The sequence below is a fragment of the Temnothorax nylanderi genome, unplaced genomic scaffold, assembly GCF_030848795.1.
Source record: "Temnothorax nylanderi isolate EJ_2023f unplaced genomic scaffold, tnyl_v1.0 TNYL_tig0240_pilon, whole genome shotgun sequence".
Classification (NCBI taxonomy): domain Eukaryota; kingdom Metazoa; phylum Arthropoda; class Insecta; order Hymenoptera; family Formicidae; genus Temnothorax; species Temnothorax nylanderi.
In genome coordinates, this window is record NW_027249302.1 from 125,445 (window position 1) to 148,761 (window position 23,317).

At 37.4% G+C, this 23,317-nt stretch overlaps 3 protein-coding genes across 3 annotated transcripts in view; 2 read left to right on the forward strand and 1 right to left on the reverse strand.

Moving 5' to 3' along the window:
• LOC139779760 (uncharacterized) overlaps positions 1–23,317 on the forward strand; it is a 152,796-nt gene that overhangs the window by 85,187 nt on the left and 44,292 nt on the right. The gene's annotated exons all lie outside the window — the stretch shown is intronic.
• On the reverse strand, positions 17,995–18,903 carry LOC139779762 (uncharacterized). Its single transcript, XM_071718239.1, has one exon. The coding sequence runs from the start codon at positions 18,901–18,903 to the stop codon at positions 18,274–18,276; it is 630 nt and encodes a 209-aa protein (XP_071574340.1). The 3' UTR covers positions 17,995–18,273.
• On the forward strand, positions 21,699–23,287 carry LOC139779764 (uncharacterized). Its single transcript, XM_071718240.1, has one exon. The coding sequence runs from the start codon at positions 21,778–21,780 to the stop codon at positions 22,405–22,407; it is 630 nt and encodes a 209-aa protein (XP_071574341.1). The 5' UTR covers positions 21,699–21,777; the 3' UTR covers positions 22,408–23,287.

Below are 23,317 nucleotides of genomic sequence, written 5' to 3' on the forward strand. Positions count from 1 at the left end.
TAAATCTGCCGCTCATACTGACGCTATTCCGCGATATTCCGCGTGATCGGCGAGACATCTGTGGATGATAGAGAGAGTTAAGAAGAAGACAAACGTGACGAACGAAGCTGGGAGGACAGAAGCAAGCGAGCGACTAAAGCAAGACGTTGTAAAAACGAGTTATAAGAGCGAAAGCAAAAAAGCATTATTAAAAGGCTCTAACAAATTTCAGAAGTGGGATAAAGGTTCAGATCCTGTAAGTTCGGACCTCGTGAATTACGTGCCTAAAACCGGTCCACGAGTTTATGTATTACGTGACGATTCGAGGTTAAGGTGACGTCGAGAAGTGATTATGGCGGACAACGAAACAAAGAAGAGTCCGCAGAATTTTACGATTGGTATTCTGAAGCAGAAACTTAAGCAGTTAGGCTTGAGTACGAGCGGAAATAAACCTGAGTTGATAGGCAGACTAATGCAGGCAGATCAAGAAGGAACGTGGATGAACGAAGACAATGAAATGGCGAGCCCGTCTCAGAATAATCAGGAATTAGCGAGGACATCTCCGACATCCCAGGTAACCGGAAATGTGGAGAAAGTCTTCTGTGTGAGACTTACGAACTCGATGATAATACCGCAAAGATTTTACTCGGATCTCGACTTAAAGGCAAAGTGCAAAATTGGCTGCACTCCAAACCTGAGTTGCTACAAATAACACTCGATGACTTTTTAAAAGAAATGAAAGCGATGTTCGATTGCCGACCAAATAAAATCGATTTGCATAAACAATTCGAGGCACGCATGTGGCAGCTCAGCAAAAGTTTTCATGACTATTATCATGACAAAATTATTAAAGCGAATCGGATACCTATAGCAGCAGATGAGATTATGGATTATGTTATAGACGGCATTCCTGATCGTCAGTTGCAGAATCAAGCACAAATGCAAAATTTCTCGTCTATGGCAGAGTTAATGCAGTCTTTTAAGAAAATCACATTACGCACCGATACGAATTTCAGGCAGGGAGCAAAGATGACCACTGACAAAATTCTTCGAGTCAAAGAGAATAGGGCGAACAAGGAAGATAAGAGTTCAACAACCATCCAATGTTATAACTGCAGCAGAACCGGCCACATAGCCGTCGATTGCAAGCAGCCCAAACGCGAACGGGGATCCTGCTTCAACTGCGGAGCTATGGGACATGCAGCGAAAGATTGCCCTAAGAAAGAAAAGAAAGAAGTGGTCAATGTCGACAGCATCGCAGAGAAGACTGATTTTCAAAAGAATGTCGAATATCAGATAAGCTATGAAAGTAATAATTACACAGGCACACAAAATAAAAAAAGTGGTCTGTTCTTTTGACCAGACCCACCTATCTTTATGTATTTTGACGCGCTGAATCCGAATCTGAAGTCCGTTTAGCCCAAACACCCTCAAAATTTCGAGTAAATCGCAAAAAATAGCTAAAAATTGCGAAAAATCACGTTAACGAGTGCGAGAAAATTCGGAAAAATTTATTCTGACCTGGATCAAGTGTGTTTCTTTTGTATTTTAATGCGCTGATTCCGAATCTGAAGTCTGTTGAGCTCCATTACTAAAAAAATTTGGCAAAATCACAAATAAAAAAAAATGAAAATCGTGAATAGTAAAAAATCCAGAAAAAAATGTCATGGATATGAATTACTTCAGAACAAATTGTACGGAATCAGGTTTACTTTGATGTTCTTCTTATACTGTTTTTCTCCTGTAGCGAACTCTTTTCTTTTCGAATGACCTATGCAGTGGGTTTCTCTTTCTCTTCTTCCCATTCTGATTCGTTTCTCTCTTTAGTGTCCAACAGTAATCTGCCATCATGTTGATATCCCATCTTCCTTGGTATCGAAACTCCATTTCACGTATATCTTGATGGAATCGTTCTCCTTGTTCTTCACTGTAGTCTCCAAGATTTTCAGGAAAGTAGTTAAGATGAGAATGTAGGAAGTGCAATTTGAGATTCATCAAGCAACCTAACTTTTTAAAATTTTTCAACAACTCTTCAACCAAAATCTGGTAATCCTCACTCCTCTCATTTCCTAAAAAGTTCTGAGATACATTCCTGAAACTTTGCCACGCTGCTTTTTCAGTGTCACTCATCTGTGTAATGAAATTTTCGTCTCGAAAAAGAATTCGAATTTGAGGACCATCAAAGACCCTCTTTCAATTTCGCATCACTTATCGCGGGAAACTTCGAAAATTCTGCTACCACCTCTTCATATCAAGCTTGGTCTCATGAAGCAGTTTATCAAAGCTTTGAATAAAGATAGTGACTGTTTTCAATACTTAGGAAAGAAGTTTCCCGCGATAAGTGATGCGAAATTAAAAGAGGGTATCTTTGATGGTCCTCAAATTCGAATTCTTTTTCGAGACGAAAATTTCATTACACAGATGAGTGACACTGAAAAAGCAGCGTGGCAAAGTTTCAGGAATGTATCTCAGAACTTTTTAGGAAATGAGAGGAGTGAGGATTACCAGATTTTGGTTGAAGAGTTGTTGAAAAATTTTAAAAAGTTAGGTTGCTTGATGAATCTCAAATTGCACTTCCTACATTCTCATCTTAACTACTTTCCTGAAAACCTTGGAGACTACAGTGAAGAACAAGGAGAACGATTCCATCAAGATATACGTGAAATGGAGTTTCGATACCAAGGAAGATGGGATATCAACATGATGGCAGATTACTGTTGGACACTAAAGAGAGAAACGAATCAGAATGGGAAGAAGAGAAAGAGAAACCCACTGCATAGGTCATTCGAAGAGAAAAGAGTTCGCTACAGGAGAAAAACAGTATAAGAAGAACATCAAAGTAAACCTGATTCCGTACAATTTGTTCTGAAGTAATTCATATCCATACCATTTTTTTCTGGATTTTTTACTATTCACGATTTTCATTTTTTTTAAATTTGTGATTTTGCCAAATTTTTTTAGTGATGGAGCTCAACAGACTTCAGATTTGGAATCAGCGCATTAAAATACAAAAGAAACACACTTGATCCAGGTCAGAATAAATTTTTCCAAATTTTCTCGCACTCGTTAACGTGATTTTTCGCAATTTTTAGCTATTTTTTGCGATTTACTCGAAATTTTGAGGGTGTTTGGGCTAAACGGACTTCAGATTCGGATTCAGCGCGTCAAAATACAAAAGAAACACACTTGATCCAGGTCAGAAAAAATTTTTCCGAATTTTCTCGCACTCGTTAACGTGATTTTTCGCCATTTTTAGCTATTTTTTGCGATTTACTCGAAATTTTGAGGGTGTTTGGGCTAAACGGACTTCAGATTCGGATTCAGCGCGTCAAAATACAAAAGAAACACACTTGATCCAGGTCAGAAAAAATTTTTCTGAATTTTCTCGCATTCTTTAACGTGATTTTTCGCCATTTTTAGCTATTTTTTGCGATTTACTCGAAATTTTGAGGGTGTTTGGGCTAAACGGACTTCAGATTCGGATTCAGCGCGTCAAAATACATAAAGATAGGTGGGTCTGGTCAAAAGAACAGACCACTTTTTTTATTTTGTGTGCCTGTGTTATATTTATTCCCTACGTACTTTGTTGGACACTGGAAGTCCTATTAGTTTTATAAAGGAACAGTTCGTCAAACATTTTAATATTCAAAGAGACAATCGCTTAGTTAATAAATTTTGTGGAATTAATTAATCGCAACTTATTGTTAAGGAATCTATAGTCGCTAATATTACGTTGAATGATCATACCAAAGAGAACATTACGTTATTAGTTGTGCCTAACGATACGATGATATCATGCGTTGTTCTGGGTCGCGATGTTCTTAAGTTATTCCAGTTAGTTTTATCTGACAGAAATGTAGAGGAAGAAAAAGAAACAGTTAATGCAATTATGAATATAGATGTCGAAACCTCGACTACTAAAGACATAGATTCCTTAAAAATAAATCCTGATATACCTAATGAAATTAAGACAGAGTTGAGAATATTATATATTACGCATTATGTAGAACCGTTACGACCAGAAATGCCTGAACCTAAAAGCGAACTTAAGTTAAGTCTAAATAATCCACAACCTTTCCATTTCCAGCCTAGACGCATGTCTTATACAGAGAAAGAACAATTACGTGTAATGTTGGACGATTTGAGGGCTAAAAATGTAATCCGACCCAGCAAATCCGAATACGCTTCTCCAATTATCTTGGTGAAAAAGGAAATTGGCGAGCCTCGTGTGTGCGTTGACTATTGTTTTCTAAATAAGATTTTATCCAGGGATAATCATCCTTTACCACTGATCGAAGATTAGCTTATGCTCCTAAAGAAATATTTTAGTCGGCTAGATTTAAGAAATGGATTTTTCCATATTACTATGGCGCCCGAATCAATTAAATATACCGCTATTGTTACTGCACTAGGACATTTCGAATATTTAAAAATGCCTTTCGGATTGAAGGTCGGGCCGCCCAGATTTCAACGATTTATTTACGAAATATTCAAAGAATTAATAGACTCTGGAGATGTAGCGATATATAGTACCTAGATGATATCTTGATAATGTCAGAGACGTTGGAGCGTCACTTAGCAATCTTGAAATTAGTTTTTCAATTATTAGTGCGTAATAAATTGGAACTAAGATTAGACAAATATGAATTTCTTGCCACTAAAATAAACTATTTAGGATATACCGTCTCTAGAGAAGGAATACAGCCAACCATGAGTGGCATATCAGCAGCTGAAGACTATCTCATACCCCGAAACACAAAAGACGTGCATAGGTTTCTCGGATTAAGCTCTTATTTTCGGAAGTTTATTGAAGAATTTACAGTCACTGCTAAACCTCTATATGATCTACTTAGGGCTAATACTCCCTTCAGATTCGGTAATAAGGAATTAGAAGCTTTCAAAGCTATAAAATCTAAACTCATCTCATCTCCGTTATTAGCAATATACAATTCTAACGACATCACTAAACTACATTGTGACGCGAGTTCCTTAGGATTCGGTGCAATTCTTATGCAACGTAAATCAGATTTAAAGTTCCATCCGGTATTCTACTTCTTTAAACAAACTTCCGAGGTGGAAAGTCGCTATCGGGGGGTTCACGTGATCGCACGCGGAGGAAAGTCAGGAATTTCTCGCTCGCGTGTGAATCAGGTGAAAATCAGGAAATAACAGCAGTGGGCCTCCACAGAAAGATCAGGAATTGGAGAGAAAGTACCGCAGAACGATAGGAAATAAAGGCAGCAGAATTGGAAGGGAAAGGAAGAAGAAAAGAGGCAAGGAAGTTTCCAATAAAATTCCAGGTTAGATTGCAACGTGGTCAGAAGGTGACGGCCGAAACAGGTAGGAAGAAGAGAGGGAAGCCAGGAGGTGAGTCAAGCGACACCTGAGGCTAGATAACTGGCCGATAAAATAGGAATATTATAAAGTAACCGAAAGTAAAAGAGGGTCGATAATTCAGAAAGTGATAAATGAATACAGGAAACGGACAGGAAGAAAAGAAGGCGGCTCAATCGGCGAAGAAGAAACAGAAGGAGAAGAGAAAAGGAACAATTGTGGAATTTTTGAGAGAGAGATCTGGAAGCGTCGGGTCAAAGACATCAATAAGCAAAAGGAAAAGAGAAGAAGAAGAAAGAGCAGAAGCGGAGAGATCATTCCTAGGAAAGTTTGAAAAAGCGAGGAAATTATACAGATCTCCAGTCAAGAAGGAAGATACATGAGTCTGCTCAGAGGAAGACAAGAAAATAGGAGAAGAAATGAAGGTGCTAACGGAAATTATGAGGGAGATAAAAGAGGAACTCAAAAGAACGCGGGAGGAGTTAAGGGAGGAGATAAGAGACCTGAAAGAACAGTGGAAAAGAAAGGAAGACGGCTGGGAAGAAAGGATAAAGGCGGTGGAGACAACAAGATTGAGAATATAGTAACGGGAGGAGATGGAGCCCTACAGGAGAAAATAAGGAAACTAGAATTGTAGGAAGAAATAAGAGAGAGAAAGGAAAAGAAGAACAATATTGTGATAAAAGGATGGGAGGTCGCACAGAGAGACTCACTGGAAAAGGCGGTGGAGGAAATGTTATAGAAGGAGCTTTACGCTGATGTAACAGTAGTAGAAGCTTTCTGGACAAGAAGAGGAACAAATATGGTTACAGCAAAGCTGAAGGATAAGGAACAAAAAAGGATAGTTATGATTAAGAAGAACAACTTAAAAGGGAAAAACATAATTATTGACAACGATCTAACCTGGAAAGAAAGGCAGATACAGAGGGAAATTCGTCTGATAGCAGAAACGGAGAAGTCAGGAGGAGCGAAGGTAAAGATCAGCTACAGAAAACTACAAGTATATGAGACGAAATTCGTATGGAAAAAAGGAGAGGGCCTAAAAGAGCAAAAATTTTGGAGCAGGCAGAGCTCTGCGGGCCCATAAATAGGCGGGTAGAGTGTAAAGGACTTGACGCGGCCGCTCCCGCGGGTTCCGCGCGAGCGGAGCTCGCGGGAGAGAAAGCTGCAAGAGGGAAGAATATCGGCGCGAGAGAAGAAGAAAGAAGACGAGACAAGCTAAGGGATAATAAGAAAATAAGAATAGGATTTTGGAACGCCGCAGATAATAAGGATGCACAATTTTGGGATTACATAAAGAAATTCGATATAATTGGAATGGTGGAAACATGGATCGAAGAAAAACGATGGAATAGAATAAAAGAACGTTTACCAGAAGAATTCAACTGGACGTGCGAATACGACAGGAGAAAAAAAAAGTAAAGGAAGAGCTATGGGAGGAATTATCACAGGAATAAGGAAAGGCATCACGGAAGAACAGGAGGGAGGCGAGAAGAAGAACACAGATGGCATACAAATAAGAAGAGTGAGATTAAGCAGAGAAACTTGGAATATAGTGACAGTATACAATGGAAATGGAATATCAGAAATTGTGGAGAAAATAAAAGAATTAATTTCCCAAGAAAATGAAGGAAATTTCGTGATAGGAGGAAATTTTAATGCCAGAATATAAGAAGAGGGAACGATGGTCTGGGGGGATGGTAGAGATGAGATAAGGAGAAAATCAAAGGATAAAGTAATAAATGCAGTGGGAAGGAAGTTTCTTGAAACGATAGAAGAAAGATGATGGAATATATTAAACGGGAACACAGAAGGAGAGGACGAGGGTGAGTTAACCTACATCGGCGCGAGAGGATCGTCAGTGATAGATTATCCAATAGTAAATATAAAGACAAGAGGAAAGATCGACAGGATGGTTATCGAAGAAAGATCAGAATCGGATCATTTGCCAATCTGTGTATATCCTACTCGAAAATGAGCTCCAATCGACGGGGGATAGCTCTTGGAGCTGCACACGGAAGCAGCAAATGTGGACGGAAGAAGATATAAAGAAATTCAGAGAGATATTAGAAAACACAGAATTTGTAGAGTCAGGATTGGAGGAATCATGGACAGAATTGAAAGAGACGTTAAATAGGGCAACACAGGAGAAAGAGATAATAAGAAAGAAAAGAGAAATAAGGGACAAAAAATGGTGGAATAAAGAGTGCCGAGACAGAAAAAGAGGATTAAGAAAAATTCTTAGGAAAGCAAAAAAGGACGAAAGACTGCTAGAGGAATGTAGAAGACGGCAATATCAAAGGTTTTGTAAGGAGAGAGAGGAGAAATACAGAAAGGATGAGGGACGTACCTAACCCTGGGTTGGGTAAGTCCCTACAAAATGCCCTTTTAGACCCTTTTGGGGTAATAAAGTATCCTATCTAATCTAATCTAAATCTACAGAAAGGATGAGGAGGAAGAATATCAAAACAGAAATGGAAGCATGGAAATATATTAATATGGAAAGGAAAAGAAGAGTAGGTATTTCAAAACGGATAACGAATGAAGAATGGAAACAGCATTTTATGGTACTTCTTCAGGGATCTGAGGTCAGAGGAACAGAGGAAGACGAGACGGGAAAGACGAGCAACACGGAAGAGAATATTACATTAGAGGAGATGGAGAACCAGATAAGAAGATTAAAAAAGAAAAAAGCGGCAGGGGAAGACGAAATGAAAAATGAGGCATGGCTATACTGCATAGGGAAAGCGAAACTTAAACTGTTAGAAATCATTCAGAATATGGAAAGGAGAAGGTGGAGGAAAGGAGTAATTGTCTCTATACATAAAAAAGGGGATAAAAATGACGCTTCAAATTACCGAGGAGTCACATTATTAAATACAGCATATAAAATCTACGCAATGATATTGGAAGAAAGACTAAGGAAGGAAGTAGAAGAAAGAAAGGCTTTACCGGAAACGCAGGCAGGATTTAGATGAGGACGAGGTACAATGGACAACATCTATATTTTAAACAATGTAATAGGTAAAGAAATACAAAAGAAAAGAAGCAAAGTGTATGCATTCTTCGCGGATTTGAAAGCAGCATTCGACAGAATAAATAGAAAGAAATTATGGATAATAATGCGGAGAAAGGGAATAACCCATCACTTAGTCAGAAGAATAGAAGAAATCTATGAAGAAACGACCAACACAGTATTAATAAACGAAAAACAGACAGAGGAATTCTGGACGGAATTAGGGGTAAGACAAGGATGCCTACATTATTTGCTTTATATTGCAGATATAGAGGACGTGCTGAGGAAAGGACAAGCGAGAGGACTGGTGATAGGAAGAGAGAAGTTATGGAGTTTGGCATATGCAGACGACATAGTACTAGTTGCGAAAGATGCGAACGGAATGACAGAAATGCTGAGGAGCTTTGCGAAATTTTTAGAAAGGAGGGACTTGATCTTAAGTGTGGAAAAGTAAAAAATGATAAGGAGAACGATATGGATGTTTAATCACCTAGTAAAGAGCATTTTAATGTACGGAGCAGAAATATGGGGGTGGAATGGATATGCGGCAGTAGAAAGATGTCAGGATAAATATATAAAATGGTCGTTAGGTTTAGATTGGAATACACCGGGATATATAGTTAGGGAAGAAACAAAAACGAAGGTACTGCGAATGGAGACAGGGAAAAGAGCGGTAAAATTTGAGGAAAAGATCAGGGAAAGCACATCTAACAGAATACTTAAAGAACGTATGATTGAAATAGAAAGACCGGGCAAAATAAGACCAGATGGGAGATTGACAGAGAAATGTACTTTCGTAGAAACGGTATGTCTGGACAGGAAATAAAAAGAAGAAGAGAAGGAGGAGGAGATGTTACAGTTAGGTTAATCAAAAGAGATATAGAATTTAATAGAATACAAGAGTCTAGATTTGGGAAAAGATATAAAGAACTTTATTCGATAGAGATACCAGAGTATTTAAGGAAAGAAGGACCAACAGAAAATTATAGCAAGGTTTAGATGCGGGAACGAAGAGCTGAGTAGTAATTTTTGGCGAGATTACGAGGAAAGACTTTGTAGAATATGCCAAAAGGAAGTTGAGACAATAGAGCATCTATCAAAGAGATGTAGGGAAGAGATAAGAAGTAACATGAGCATGGCGCAATTACTGACGGGGAAGGGAAAAGAAATTAGCTGGATGAAAAAGATTATTAAAATAAGAACAGAAAATAGAACCAAAGACAAAAAGAGTGTTTTAGAGCAAAAACCATATTTGGAATAAAAGGACATGGTAATTATGCATATTAATACCACACTCGCCAATGACCTTGACCTTGACATATGTTGTCAAGGTCACCCTCCTGAGTGACCTTCAGAAGGTTTTAGCCGGCGGTCGTTATTCGTTAAACAGTTATTAACAAAAAAAAGTTTGGAAAATATAGCAGCTATTTTGAGTATTGGAAGGCATAAATGACTAATATATATGTCGAAATAGTTCACGCATACACTTTCCACGCGAGACGAGTTGTCACATGGGTTCGTGGCGTGCTTTACAAGCTCGTTTAAGTAGAGGTGGTATTAAACAAGATAAGTTAGTCGATCATGTGTGTGAATATTTGTGGTGATATACAATAAACGAGCTCGTAAAGCACGCCACGAACCCATGTGACCGCAGGGGGACGGAACCTACTGCCTCCACGTATATACTTTCCACGCGAAACGAGTTGTCACATTGGTTCGTTGCGTGCTTTACGGACTCGTTTAAGTAGAGGTGGTATTAAACAAGATAAGTTAGTCGATCATCTATGTGAAAAGAATTGGAGGAGACCCATTTTATGTATTACTAGATGACATAAAATGTGTATTCAGGAAATTAATAGAGAATAGGGGAGACCGGGGCTAAACAGTCCGTTTGTTTTCGGTGCCGATTTTTAACAACAAAATAAATAATTGTAGTTAAATGTGGTATACCACTGTAAAGAGTGAACCTTTAGCTACAAAATTTATATAGGAAATTTTTGTCTACGTCGCTTTGTTGAACCGGTATAGAGCAAAAACGACAACGGTGGAAAAATTGAAATCTCAAAAATGCCGGGGTATAACAGTCTGCACTGCATTTTTAATACATATACGTACATCTAATCCTAAAAAATAATAGGATATATGCAATAATTGTTTTTTAAGAGAAAAATATAAAAATTTATTTACAATTTTTATGCGAAACATTATTAAAAAATAGTTACGAGGGTTTCTCTTTCCGCAGAAGTCACTCGCCCGACTTATTTCACTCCTCGACGTCCGATGACTCTATTCGGTGTCTGAACGGTTGTAATTCCCGTCTCATCCATATTCCATATGCAGTGAGCCCGAAAATGCCTTGGAAATGCACCCGGACTGCTTACTGACCGATTAGCCCCAAACACAAGTTTCAGGTTTGATCGCCCACGAAATATTAGACATCAACGATAATGAAAAAACTACACTGGATTCGTGTTCAGCATGCATTACTCTTTATAATCACGTATCTCGAGATTTGGAGAGCAAATATTATTGCAGATATTACAAAATTTCAGAAAATGTAACTTTCACCTTTCGAAAACACGTTTGCCCTCGTAAAAATCATAACACGGCAGGTAACCTGCCGAAACTCCGTTGGTCACATGGGTACTATAAGCAGCGTTTACAATGTTAATAGCGAGTTCGCACAATATACAGGTTCCGAGATATTTGATTAGACGTATTTACCCCGTAGACGTTTTAGCCCCGGTCTCCCCTACATAATGTTTTATTATGTATATATATAAACGAGCTTGTAAAGCACGCCACGAACCCATGTGGCACCTCGTTTCGCGTGGAAAGTGTATGCGTGAACTATTTCCACATATATGTATATTAGTCATTTATGCCTTCCAATACTCAAAATAGTTGCTATATTTTCCAAACTTTTTTTTGTTAATAACTTTTTAACGAATAACGACCGCCGGCTAAAACCTTCTGAAGGTCACTTAGGAGGGTGACCTTGACAACGTATGTCAAGGTCAAGGTCATTGGCGAGTGCGGTATTAATATGCATAATTACCAAGGACAGGTGTAGTAATGAGCGTTATAGTATGTATAATCTTTATGTAATTCTGTGTATTTGCGATTTCTTTTTTTTTTTTGTTAAATGCGGACTGTGATAGCGGTATGGCATTATTGTAAAATTGTATTGTAATACCCCCTTTCAATGCCGAAAGGCAAGAAATAAACAGTTTATCTATCTAAGTCGTTATCACAGTTTCGAATTGGAGACGTTGGCAATAATTTACGCCCTACGCAGATTCAGAGTTTATTTACAGGGAATCAAATTTAAAATCGTTACCGACTGTGATTTATTTACAATTAGACTTACGTTAAACAAACAAGATATTAATCCACGCATAGCACGATGGGCACTGGAACTCTAGAATTTCGATTACGAAGTCGAGCATAGAATAGGAACACGCATGCAACATGTGGATGCTCTCAGTAGAGTAAATAATATTTTGGTTATTGAAGACAACCCGTTAGAATTTAACTTTTTAATATGTCATGGTGAAGACGAAGTTATCCGGAATTTACATGACAAATTAGAGAAAGAAGAGAATTCTTATTATGAAATGCGAAATGGTTTAATTTATAGAAAGAAACATTCAGGATTCCTATTTTATGTGCCAACGTCAATGGAAAACAATATTTTGTACAAGTACCATGACGAAATGGGACAGTTAGGAGTAGAAAAAACTGTAAATAATATCATGCGCAATTACTGGTTCCCTAACTTGAAACATAAGGTCGAAAATTACATAAAGAATTGCTTAAAATGTACAGAATTTTCTCTTACAAGGGAACGGTCGGGGGTGTCCGAGACCGATTTGGATGCGCTTTGGATATGTTGTTGAGCATAAAAAAATATTAGACTCGTATTTTTTTTTGTGGCTTATCTCGACGTTTAGGGGTTGAAACAACCCCTCAAAAATAACGGATTTTATAGTTTTTAGCGAATATCTTCGAAAATATAAGGCGTATGAAAAAAAGTTTGGTACAAAAGGTTTATGGCTTTTTGTGCTCTTTACAATGGCGTAATCAGATTTTTCAAATTTGTCACATTTTTTAATTTAACCCCACCCCCACCTATTATTTTTGCCAAATATAACAATTTTTCCAACGCAAATTTAAGAGCGTCAAATGCCAAATACATCCATGTGTATTTTTATTATGATACCATTATTAGATTTTTGGCAAGACAAGATGATATGTGGTATAGGCGTCGCGCTGTAGGTAGGTGTTGCGTTATTTCTGTTCAAGTTGCGCCGTACGCTTAAACATTTCCATTTCAACTCCGGGATGACCGAAAGCGCTGATGCGAAGGCCAGCGCAAGGCTATTTCGAGAGTCCTGGACTAGCAACGGAATGTAGACTCCGATATTATAAATACCACCGCCGAATTGTAAGATCGAGCGGGCAGTCGCAAATTTGAACGTGCGTCACATTAACCGCTACAATAATACACTATCCCAATTATAACTCCGGGACAACCGAAAGCGCTGATGCGAAGGTCAGCACTGCGCTGACAGCGAGGAGTTTACGCTATTTCGATAGCGTTAGCACGAAAATAAATAAGCAGGAAGTCCGGAAGGTTATATGGAGTAGGGGAAAGCCTTCGCGCGTTCTGAAGGAAGGCACGGACGGACGGCAGATAGATTTGAGTCGCTGAGCGAGAAGTACATAACATAATTTGGAGAGAGAGAGAGAGAGGTGAATAGTTGAAAGCAGTGAAAGTTGCAGAAAGTAGCATTATTACATTGTATGGATTAAACTTCATTCTGAAAGATATTAAAATTAAATATTTGTCTCGAACTTTAATTATATAAATAAATACGCACTTTATAATTAATGGAGTGGTCTTTGTTAGGTTTGATACCGTCTCTTTCCAATTTGCGACTGCCCGCCCGATACAATTCGGCGGTATTTATAATGTCGGAGTCGACATTCCGTTGCTAGTCCAGGACTCTCGAAATAGCCTTGCGCTGGCCTTCGCATCAGCGCTTTCGGTCATCCCGGAGTTGAAATGGAAATTTTTAAGCGTACGGCGCAACTTGAACAGAAATAACGCAACACCTACCTACAGCGCGACGCCTATACCACATATCATCTCGTCTTGCCAAAAATCTAATAATGGTATTATAATAAAAATACACATGGATGTATTTGGCATTTGACGCTCTTAAATTTGCGTTGGAAAAATTGTTATATTTGGCAAAAATAATAGGTGGGGGTGGGGTTAAATTAAAAAATGTGACAAATTTGAAAAATCTGATTACGCCATTGTAAAGAGCACAAAAAGCCATAAACCTTTTGTACCAAACTTTTTTTCATACGCCTTATATTTTCGAAGATATTCGCTAAAAACTATAAAATCCGTTATTTTCGAGGGGTTGTTTCAACCCCTAAACGTCGAGATACGCCGCAAAAAAAAACACGTGTCTAATGTTTTTTGATGCTCAACAACATATTCAAAGCGCATCCAAATCGGGTAGGTTCTAAATCGGGTTTTTTCGACCAATAAACGTCGAGATAAGCCGCAAAAAAAAATACGAGTTTAATATTTTTTGATGCTCAACAACATATCCAAAGCGCATCCAAATCGGTCTCGGACACCCCCGACCGTTCCCTTGTTAGTAGTGGACGAAAAGAAGGTTTACTCCATTCTATCTCAAAGAGAAACATTCCTTTCGATACCTTGTACATAGACCACCTATGGCTAATAGATAATAAACATCCATCGAAGCGATATGTGATAGATGCATTTACCAAATATGTTAGATTGTATGCTACTGAAACTATTTCTAGCACAGAAGCTATTCGGAATCTTATCGATTATTTCAGACATTATAGCGTACCTAAAATAATCATTTCGGATCGTGGAAGTGCATTTACTTCCCAGAAATTCCACGATTTTATAGTTGATTATGGTATTCGGCATATACTTGTAGCTACCGGCTCACCGCAAGCCAACGGACAAGTCGAACGCATAAACCGTGTACTCACCCCAATGATAGCAAAGTTCATTAAACCGGATAAACATAAAAACTGGTATCAAGTTCTGTCAAACGCTGAATTTGCAATCAATAATAGTTTCAATAAGAGTACTGGTGAAGTTTCTAGCAAACTCCTTTTTGGTGTTAATCAACGTGGGAATTTGAAAGACGAAGTTGCTAATTATTTAGAAGATGTAAACGATAGTAATAGGAATCTAGACGAAGTTAGAGCTAAAGCATCACAAAATATAGTCGCAAATTAGCTTAAAAGCGCAGATTAATTTAATAAGAAACGAAAAGAAGCTCATCATTATCATGAGGGAGATTTAGTAATGATACGCAATTTTGATTCAAATCCAGGGGCTTCCAAAAAGCTAATTCCTAAATTTAAAGGACCATATGTGATTGCCAAAGAGTTACGAAATGATAGGTATGTGGTGGCTGATAAAACTGGATTCCAGAATACGAACAAACCCTATTGTAGAGTATGGGAAGCCTTTAATATGCGACCATGGTTAAACAGAACTGCCCAGTCCAACATATAAATAATGCGTTAACTATTTAATATTAAGTTAGATAATAAGTAAGCAATCAGTTATAATAATATCGTTTATTTAGTGTTCCTTATATTTTACTGTATGATTATAATAATTAATTGTCCGAGGATAGACTGTAAGTCAGGATTGGCCGAAATTGTAAGAGTTTTAGTTATATTTTTAAATCTGCCGCTCGTACTGGCGCTACTCCGCGATATTCCGCGTGATCGGCGAGACATCTGTGGATGATAGAAAGAGTTAAGAAGAAGACGAGCGTGACGGACGAAGCTGGGAGGACAGAAGCAAGCGAGCGAGTAAAGCAAGACGTAAAAACGAGTTGTAAGAGCGAAAGCAAAAAAGCATTATTAAAAGGCTCTAACAGGTTTTATTTAAGAAAATAACGATCACATTGACCTGGCCTTAAAAAGGTCACTCTAGGTCAAGTCTATATTTTCATCATCTGTCCCCTTTGATATCCTACAACTTTTATCTCAAATCTTTTTGCCTAGGAAAATTAAAACAAAACACACTGTATAGGGACAAATCAAAAGATATTAGCGATGCCACATGTTTTAGCCTAAGTTCGCGGCGTGGCTTTATGGTATTGATGTAATATAGGCCGCAAACCAATTTCAATAATTCAATAATTCAAAAGTAACCGAAATACACGTAATCGATACATCGAATCTCCACAAAGATACGTTACTTCCTCAAGTGGTAGTTTTTATATTGTTTATTGTAAGCCGCGCCACGACTTACAAAGAGATACCAGATTCAAGCCGCGAGTCGTCCCCCCTCTCTACTTACGCACACAAAAACACGTTATTATGACGACTGACGACTATCGGCACGCGAAGAGTGGTTTTCTTGTGAAGAGGTTGTAGCTCAATAATCGAAATGCGCGTATTTTTCGAGCTCATAAATTAGTAAACAATATTCAGTCACAAAGTAATTAATTTCATTTATTTTAAGTGCAGTTCTCTCTTATACCGGAAAGATGTGGCGTAGTTTCCTTGCGAAGGGATTGTAGCTCAATAATTAAAATAAAATATTGACGTAAAAATAGAAATATTAAATCAATCTTTGCGGCAGAATTAGGAGCTATTTATGAGTTTTCAAAGTAATGTAGTTTCGATTAGCTCACCTCCATAATTTTCAAACAACCCCTTAATTGATGCAACTCAAGAGAAATGCTCTTGCATTCTCTTGAGTTGCATCAATTAAGGGGTTGTTTGAAAATTATGGAGGTGAGCTAATCGAAACTACATTACTTTGAAAACTCATAAATAGCTCCTAATTCTGCCGCAAAGATTGATTTAATATTTCTATTTTTACGTCAATATTTTTATTTCAACGTTGACTCAGCTCCCCCTTCCACAAAAAAATATTAAATTCCTGCCTAGTGTGATAAACTCAAAATTTTTAATTTGCAGGATATTAAAGCTCATAAATAGCTTGTATGTAATTTTGCGCTACTTGTTTTTTAATTTCTGCAAAATGGAAGTGGTGCCATCTCAACAGAGGTCTTGATAAGAATGTGCCCAATCTTGGCATATCGAGTTACTACATACTATCACTATTTAACAAAGGAACACAAGTATTCCTCACTGACTTTAATAACTTTCGGAAAGATAAAATATAGACACAAAAAATATAGAGACATGAAACATATTTTTTAGCTACCCACACAGCAAAATATATCTGAGATATAGCCAGATATCTTTGTGCCTACAATTTTAAGTCAAATCTGAGATATCTTATTTTCAGATATTCACATAATATCTGCAGGACATCATTACTCAATATCACATTATATCTTTGAAAAAGACATTTCTGCAACATTTGCATTTAAATATATGGCCGATTCACAGTTACTCTTATATTTTATAAAGATCAACTCAAGTTTATTCGTAGCCAATAAAACAATCCGAAAGGATTTGGACGCCATACCGATTCGTCCCGACGAAAGCCACATGCCGCGAGGGGACTTAGAAAATTTTCGCTTGGGCGAGCGCTAGTAACATGCGCTAGCGCGACGCGGTTACATGCGCCAGTATCTTCTCGTAAGCAAAAATCCTTACGCACTAGGATAAAAGGCGAGCCTGTGAGATACTTGGCTCTAATATTTTTCGTGATACCTCCGAGATATCATACAGAGATGGCAAAATGCAAAATATTGGAATAGTATCGAAGCATAATTTTGAATTAATTGCGAATTCTTATGAAAAGAACTTCTTTTATAATTGAAGAAGGACTCAGATTTGGTGACATAAAAATAAATTTCTTATGAACTCTTAAGAATCATTTTAGAAGAGAGAATAAATACGGAAAAAGAATTAATTTCATAAATCAAGAATTTAAAAAAAAATTCTTTTCTTCTTGCTATTTGGGCTGTATGTAATATATCTGCTTTTAAATGAGGCATAGATATCCGACATACATATATGCAGAATCAGATATTATATCTGAGATAAAATTATCATGGCTTTTTATAATCTTGGAGATGTCTCTGAGATATTCTCATGATATCTTGCGCAATCAGATATTCCGTCATTCAGATATCTTCTAGATATCTTGGTGGTATATTTTGCTGTGTGGGTATGTAAAGGCTCTATAATTAAAAAATTCAAATTGAATACGGCAATAAGAGCCAAGCGTGACGTTTTACCGCTCAATTAGAAATAATACATGTAGTCAAAAATTACGAACGTTTCGACCCTTTTTGGGGTCCTCCTCAGCGCATCTAATAGTAAAATTTACATAAATACATGACTGTACAAAACCTTCTACACCGCAAACATCAAGTTATACTGATATCGTTAATCGTTTGGGCAAATGTGCACTCCAAAGCATTCCCAAGCATCGTCGTGTGTAGTTTCCTGGCTAGAGCGCCAGGAAATTCGAACTAGTGTCATGTCCCTTGTCATTGTGGCTCGTTAAAGATACCTATGGACATTCGGAGTACACTGACAAGGGAACGGTCGGAAGTGTCCCTACCCGATTTGGATATGTTGTTGAGCATCAAAAAGTATTAGACTCGTATTTTTTTTTGCTGCTTATCTCAACGTTTATTGGTTGAAAAAACCCGATTTGGAACCTACCCGATTTGGATGCGCTTTGAATATGTTGTTGAGCATCAAAAAACATTAGACACGTGTTTTTTTTTTTGCGGCGTATCTCGACGTTTAGGGGTTGAAACAACCTCTCGAAAATAACGGATTTTATAGTTTTTTGCGAATATCTTCGAACATGTAAGGCGTAACGACAAAAAATTTGTACGAAATGTTTATGGCTTTTTGTGCTCTTTACAATGGCGTAATCAGATTTTTCAAATTTGTCACATTTTTTAATTTAACTCCACCCCCACCTATTATTTTTGCCATGTAATTTTAAATCTTTTCACCCACGTTTCTGAAGCTTTGAATCCTGCCGCATTTTCCTCTTCTTGTGCTCGAGAAGCCCATCGTGCGATGTCAATATCATGAATAATAATTCCTCTTTCAAGAGCTTTATTAAAACAATTTAATGTATATGCAGAAATTTTTTCTAATTTTTCCAACCTACTACCACCTTCACTAATTTGGATCTCCCATCGTCGTAGTTGTCGTATTGATGTAACTTTTCTGAACCTTCTTTTAACTCCTTCAAACAATTTTCCCCTTGTTTTACCACTCCTCCAGTATTCCACAGCTTGCCTTTTATAGTCATTTGATATTGTTGCCTCGACAGAGCTGCAAATAACTTCTTCCGGAAGATATACTTTACCATCATCTTCCTCAAATGAATCAACTCTTTCCGGTTCTGGAATCTCATATGTATCATAAAAACCTAAAGTTTCTTCCTCTTCTACGTAAAATTCTTCGTTTTGTATTTCAAGCAGCATACGTTCAATGTTTTCTTTTACTTTTTCTTCCTCCGAAGTTATCGGACTTGGTGAATAGTTGAAAGCAGTGAAAGTTGCAGAAAGTAGCATTATTACATTGTATGGATTAAACTTCATTCTGAAAGATATTAAAATTAAATATTTGTCTCAAACTTTAATTATATAAATAAATACGCACTTTATAATTAATGGAGTGGTTTTTATGTTAGGTTTGATACCGTCTCTTTCTCTTCTTTATTTCTTGATTACAAAAGGTATGTGAATCAAAATGTAATTAATCAAAACTGAATAATAATTCTGCGTTTTGCGTGTGTAATGACAATAGAGAGACAGCAATAAAAAATATTGAAATATTCTGATACTCTGACAAGGAGGTAATCTGAAATTTGAAGCAAACAAAAAAATTAACTTTATTAACTAAAAATAATTTTTTCACAACACCTCCACGGAAAGTTCGACTTTCCATGCTTGGACTTTCCTCCCTAGGAAGGAAAGTGGTTACTTTCCGCCCGCTATGCCGCCCTAGCGTGAAATTGGTCACTTTCGCCCCTCTCTAGGCATGAAAGTCGAACTTTTCATTAGTGTTGTGAAAAATATCGTGTGCACCTCGGATCAAAAGCTTTTTCAGACTCGTGTGATTTGCCGCTCTCGCCTTTGGCTCGGGTGGCAAACTTCACACTCGTCTGAAAAACGCTGCTTTCTCTCGGTGCACAATATACTATAGTAGGTGCTTACAACGTGACATTTTATGAACAAAAAAGATTATATAGTCACTGGCAAGACTGGCAAAGATTGAGTAAGAGCTGAATAAAAAGTTATATTCAATATCAAAGAAAAAAGTAACAAGCGTAAGAAACCAATAAAAATTAACAATAAAAATGCACTTACATGTTCACAAAACGACAGCGTACAACACAGTTCTTTACACTTCAGACTTATGATCTGAAATGCTTGCTTTTCGGAATTATGACACAAGCAAATGATATTCAAATGCGTGAATTTGGTTGTTGATTTTGTTGTGCCGTAACCGGGATAGTATATTATTGTAGCGGTTAATGTGACGCACGTGTTCGTTCAGATTATGATTTGCGACTGCCCGCCCAATCTTACAATTCGGCGGTATTTATAATGTCGGAGTCGACATTCCGTTGCTAGTCTAGGACTCTCGAAATAGCGTTAACCTCTCGCTGTCAGTGCCTTGCGCTGGCCCTTGCATCAGCGCTTTCGGTCATCCCGGAGTTGAAATGGAAATTTTTAAGCGTACGGCGCAACTGAACAGAAATAACGCAACACCTACCTACAGCGCGACGCCTATGCCACATATCATCTCGTCTTGCCAAAAATCTAATAATGGTATCATAATAAAAATACACATGGATGTATTTGGCATTTGACGCTATTAAATTTGCGTTGGAAAAATTGTTATATTTGGCAAAAATAATAGGTGGGGGTGGGGTTAAATTAAAAAATGTGACAAATTTGAAAAATCTGATTACGCCATTGTAAAGAGCACAAAAAGCCATAAACATTTCGTACAAATTTTTTGTCGTTACGCCTTATATTTTCGAAGATATTCGCAAAAATATGGCTTTTTGTGCTCTTTACAATGGCGTAATCAGATTTTTCAAATTTGTCACATTTTTTAATTTAACCCCACCCCCACCTATTATTTTTGCCAAATATAACAATTTTTCCAACGCAAATTTAATAGCGTCAAATGCCAAATACATCCATGTGTATTTTTATTATGATACCATTATTAGATTTTTGGCAAGACGAGATGATATGTGGCATAGGCGTCGCGCTGTAGGTAGGTGTTGCGTTATTTCTGTTCAGTTGCGCCGTACGCTTAAAAATTTCCATTTCAACTCCGGGATGACCGAAAGCGCTGATGCAAGGGCCAGCGCAAGGCACTGACAGCGAGAGGTTAACGCTATTTCGAGAGTCCTAGACTAGCAACGGAATGTCGACTCCGACATTATAAATACCGCCGAATTGTAAGATTGGGCGGGCAGTCGCAAATCATAATCTGAACGAACACGTGCGTCACATTAACCGCTACAATAATATACTATCCCCGTTACGGCACAACAAAATCAACAACCAAATTCACGCATTTGAATATCATTTGCTTGTGTCATAATTCCGAAAAGCAAGCATTTCAGATCATAAGTCTGAAGTGTAAAGAACTGTGTTGTACGCTGTCGTTTTGTGAACATGTAAGTGCATTTTTATTGTTAATTTTTATTGGTTTCTTACGCTTGTTACTTTTTTCTTTGATATTGAATATAACTTTTTATTCAGCTCTTACTCAATCTTTGCCAGTCTTGCCAGTGACTATATAATCTTTTTTGTTCATAAAATGTCACGTTGTAAGCACCTACTATAGTATATTGTGCACCGAGAGAAAGCAGCGTTTTTCAGACGAGTGTGAAATTTGCCACCCGAGCCAAAGGCGAGAGCGGCAAATCACACGAGTCTGAAAAAGCTTTTGATCCGAGGTGCACACGATATTTTTCACAACACTAATGAAAAGTTCGACTTTCATGCCTAGAGAGGGGCGAAAGTGACCAATTTCACGCTAGGGCGGCATAGCGGGCGGAAAGTAACCACTTTCCTTCCTAGGGAGGAAAGTCCAAGCATGGAAAGTCGAACTTTCCGTGGAGATGTTGTGAAAAAATTATTTTTAGTTAATAAAGTTAATTTTTTTTGTTTGCTTCAAATTTCAGATTACCTCCTTGTCAGAGTATCAGAATATTTCAATATTTTTTATTGCTGTCTCTCTATTGTCATTACACACGCAAAACGCAGAATTATTATTCAGTTTTGATTAATTACATTTTGATTCACATACCTTTTGTAATCAAGAAATAAAGAAGAGAAAGAGACGGTATCAAAACTAACATAAAAACCACTCCATTAATTATAAAGTGCGTATTTATTTATATAATTAAAGTTCGAGACAAATATTTAATTTTAATATCTTTCAGAATGAAGTTTAATCCATACAATGTAATAATGCTACTTTCTGCAACTTTCACTGCTTTCAACTATTCACCAAGTCCGATAACTTCGGAGGAAGAAAAAGTAAAAGAAAACATTGAACGTATGCTGCTTGAAATACAAAACGAAGAATTTTACGTAGAAGAGGAAGAAACTTTAGGTTTTTATGATACATATGAGATTCCAGAACCGGAAAGAGTTGATTCATTTGAGGAAGATGATGGTAAAGTATATCTTCCGGAAGAAGTTATTTGCAGCTCTGTTGAGGCAACAATATCAAATGACTATAAAAGGCAAGCTGTGGAATACTGGAGGAGTGGTAAAACAAGGGGAAAATCGTTTGAAGGAGTTAAAAGAAGGTTCAGAAAAGTTACATCAATACGACAACTACGACGATGGGAGATCCAAATTAGTGAAGGTGGTAGTAGGTTGGAAAAATTAGAAAAAATTTCTGCATATACATTAAATTGTTTTAATAAAGCTCTTGAAAGAGGAATTATTATTCATGATATTGACATCGCACGATGGGCTTCTCGAGCACAAGAAGAGGAAAATGCGGCAGGATTCAAAGCTTCAGAAACGTGGGTGAAAAGATTTAAAATTACATGGCAAAAATAATAGGTGGGGGTGGAGTTAAATTAAAAAATGTGACAAATTTGAAAAATCTGATTACGCCATTGTAAAGAGCACAAAAAGCCATAAACATTTCGTACAAATTTTTTGTCGTTACGCCTTACATGTTCGAAGATATTCGCAAAAAACTATAAAATCCGTTATTTTCGAGAGGTTGTTTCAACCCCTAAACGTCGAGATACGCCGCAAAAAAAAACACGTGTCTAATGTTTTTTGATGCTCAACAACATATTCAAAGCGCATCCAAATCGGGTAGGTTCCAAATCGGGTTTTTTCAACCAATAAACGTTGAGATAAGCAGCAAAAAAAAAATACGAGTCTAATATTTTTTGATGCTCAACAACATATCCAAATCGGGTAGGGACACTTCCGACCGTTCCCTTGTCAGTCCAGCAATTAAACAATAATCCATGGCTTGCGATTCAGGACATCATTGGCAATGTAAATACGTGGCCGAAATTTATACGGCAAATGTTCTGGGATAAAAATTTTACGGATCATAACCGAATGATTATTGTCAATTTTGCATATATAAATGGGGTATCGGAAGAATTTTTGCATGATGTTGTGGCGATTATCGCCATATACTTGGCCGGCGAAACAGTCGATTCGAGTGTAATAACAAGGTCGAAAAACATAAATACAGGCAATAATAACTAATAACATCGAACCGAGCGAAATGTGACGAGCGACTCCTCGAAGGACATAATTCCGGAGAGGAGAAAGCGAGCGTGAGATCCCGGGGACGGAGAGATGGTGATTCGACACTGAGACTCGCTGGAGAATAGATGTATCCGCGTGACTGTACGATATATTCCCAGAAACTCTATATATAATTCTTTAAATAAAGTTGATTTGAGATGTATCCGCGTGACTGTACGATCTATTCCCAAAG

What these genes read in the sequence shown, in the direction of transcription:
- LOC139779762 (XM_071718239.1), bottom strand. Translation starts at nt 18,903, where the DNA reads ATGAAGTTTAATCCATACAATGTAATAATGCTACTTTCTGCAACTTTC.
- LOC139779764 (XM_071718240.1), top strand. Translation starts at nt 21,778, where the DNA reads ATGAAGTTTAATCCATACAATGTAATAATGCTACTTTCTGCAACTTTC.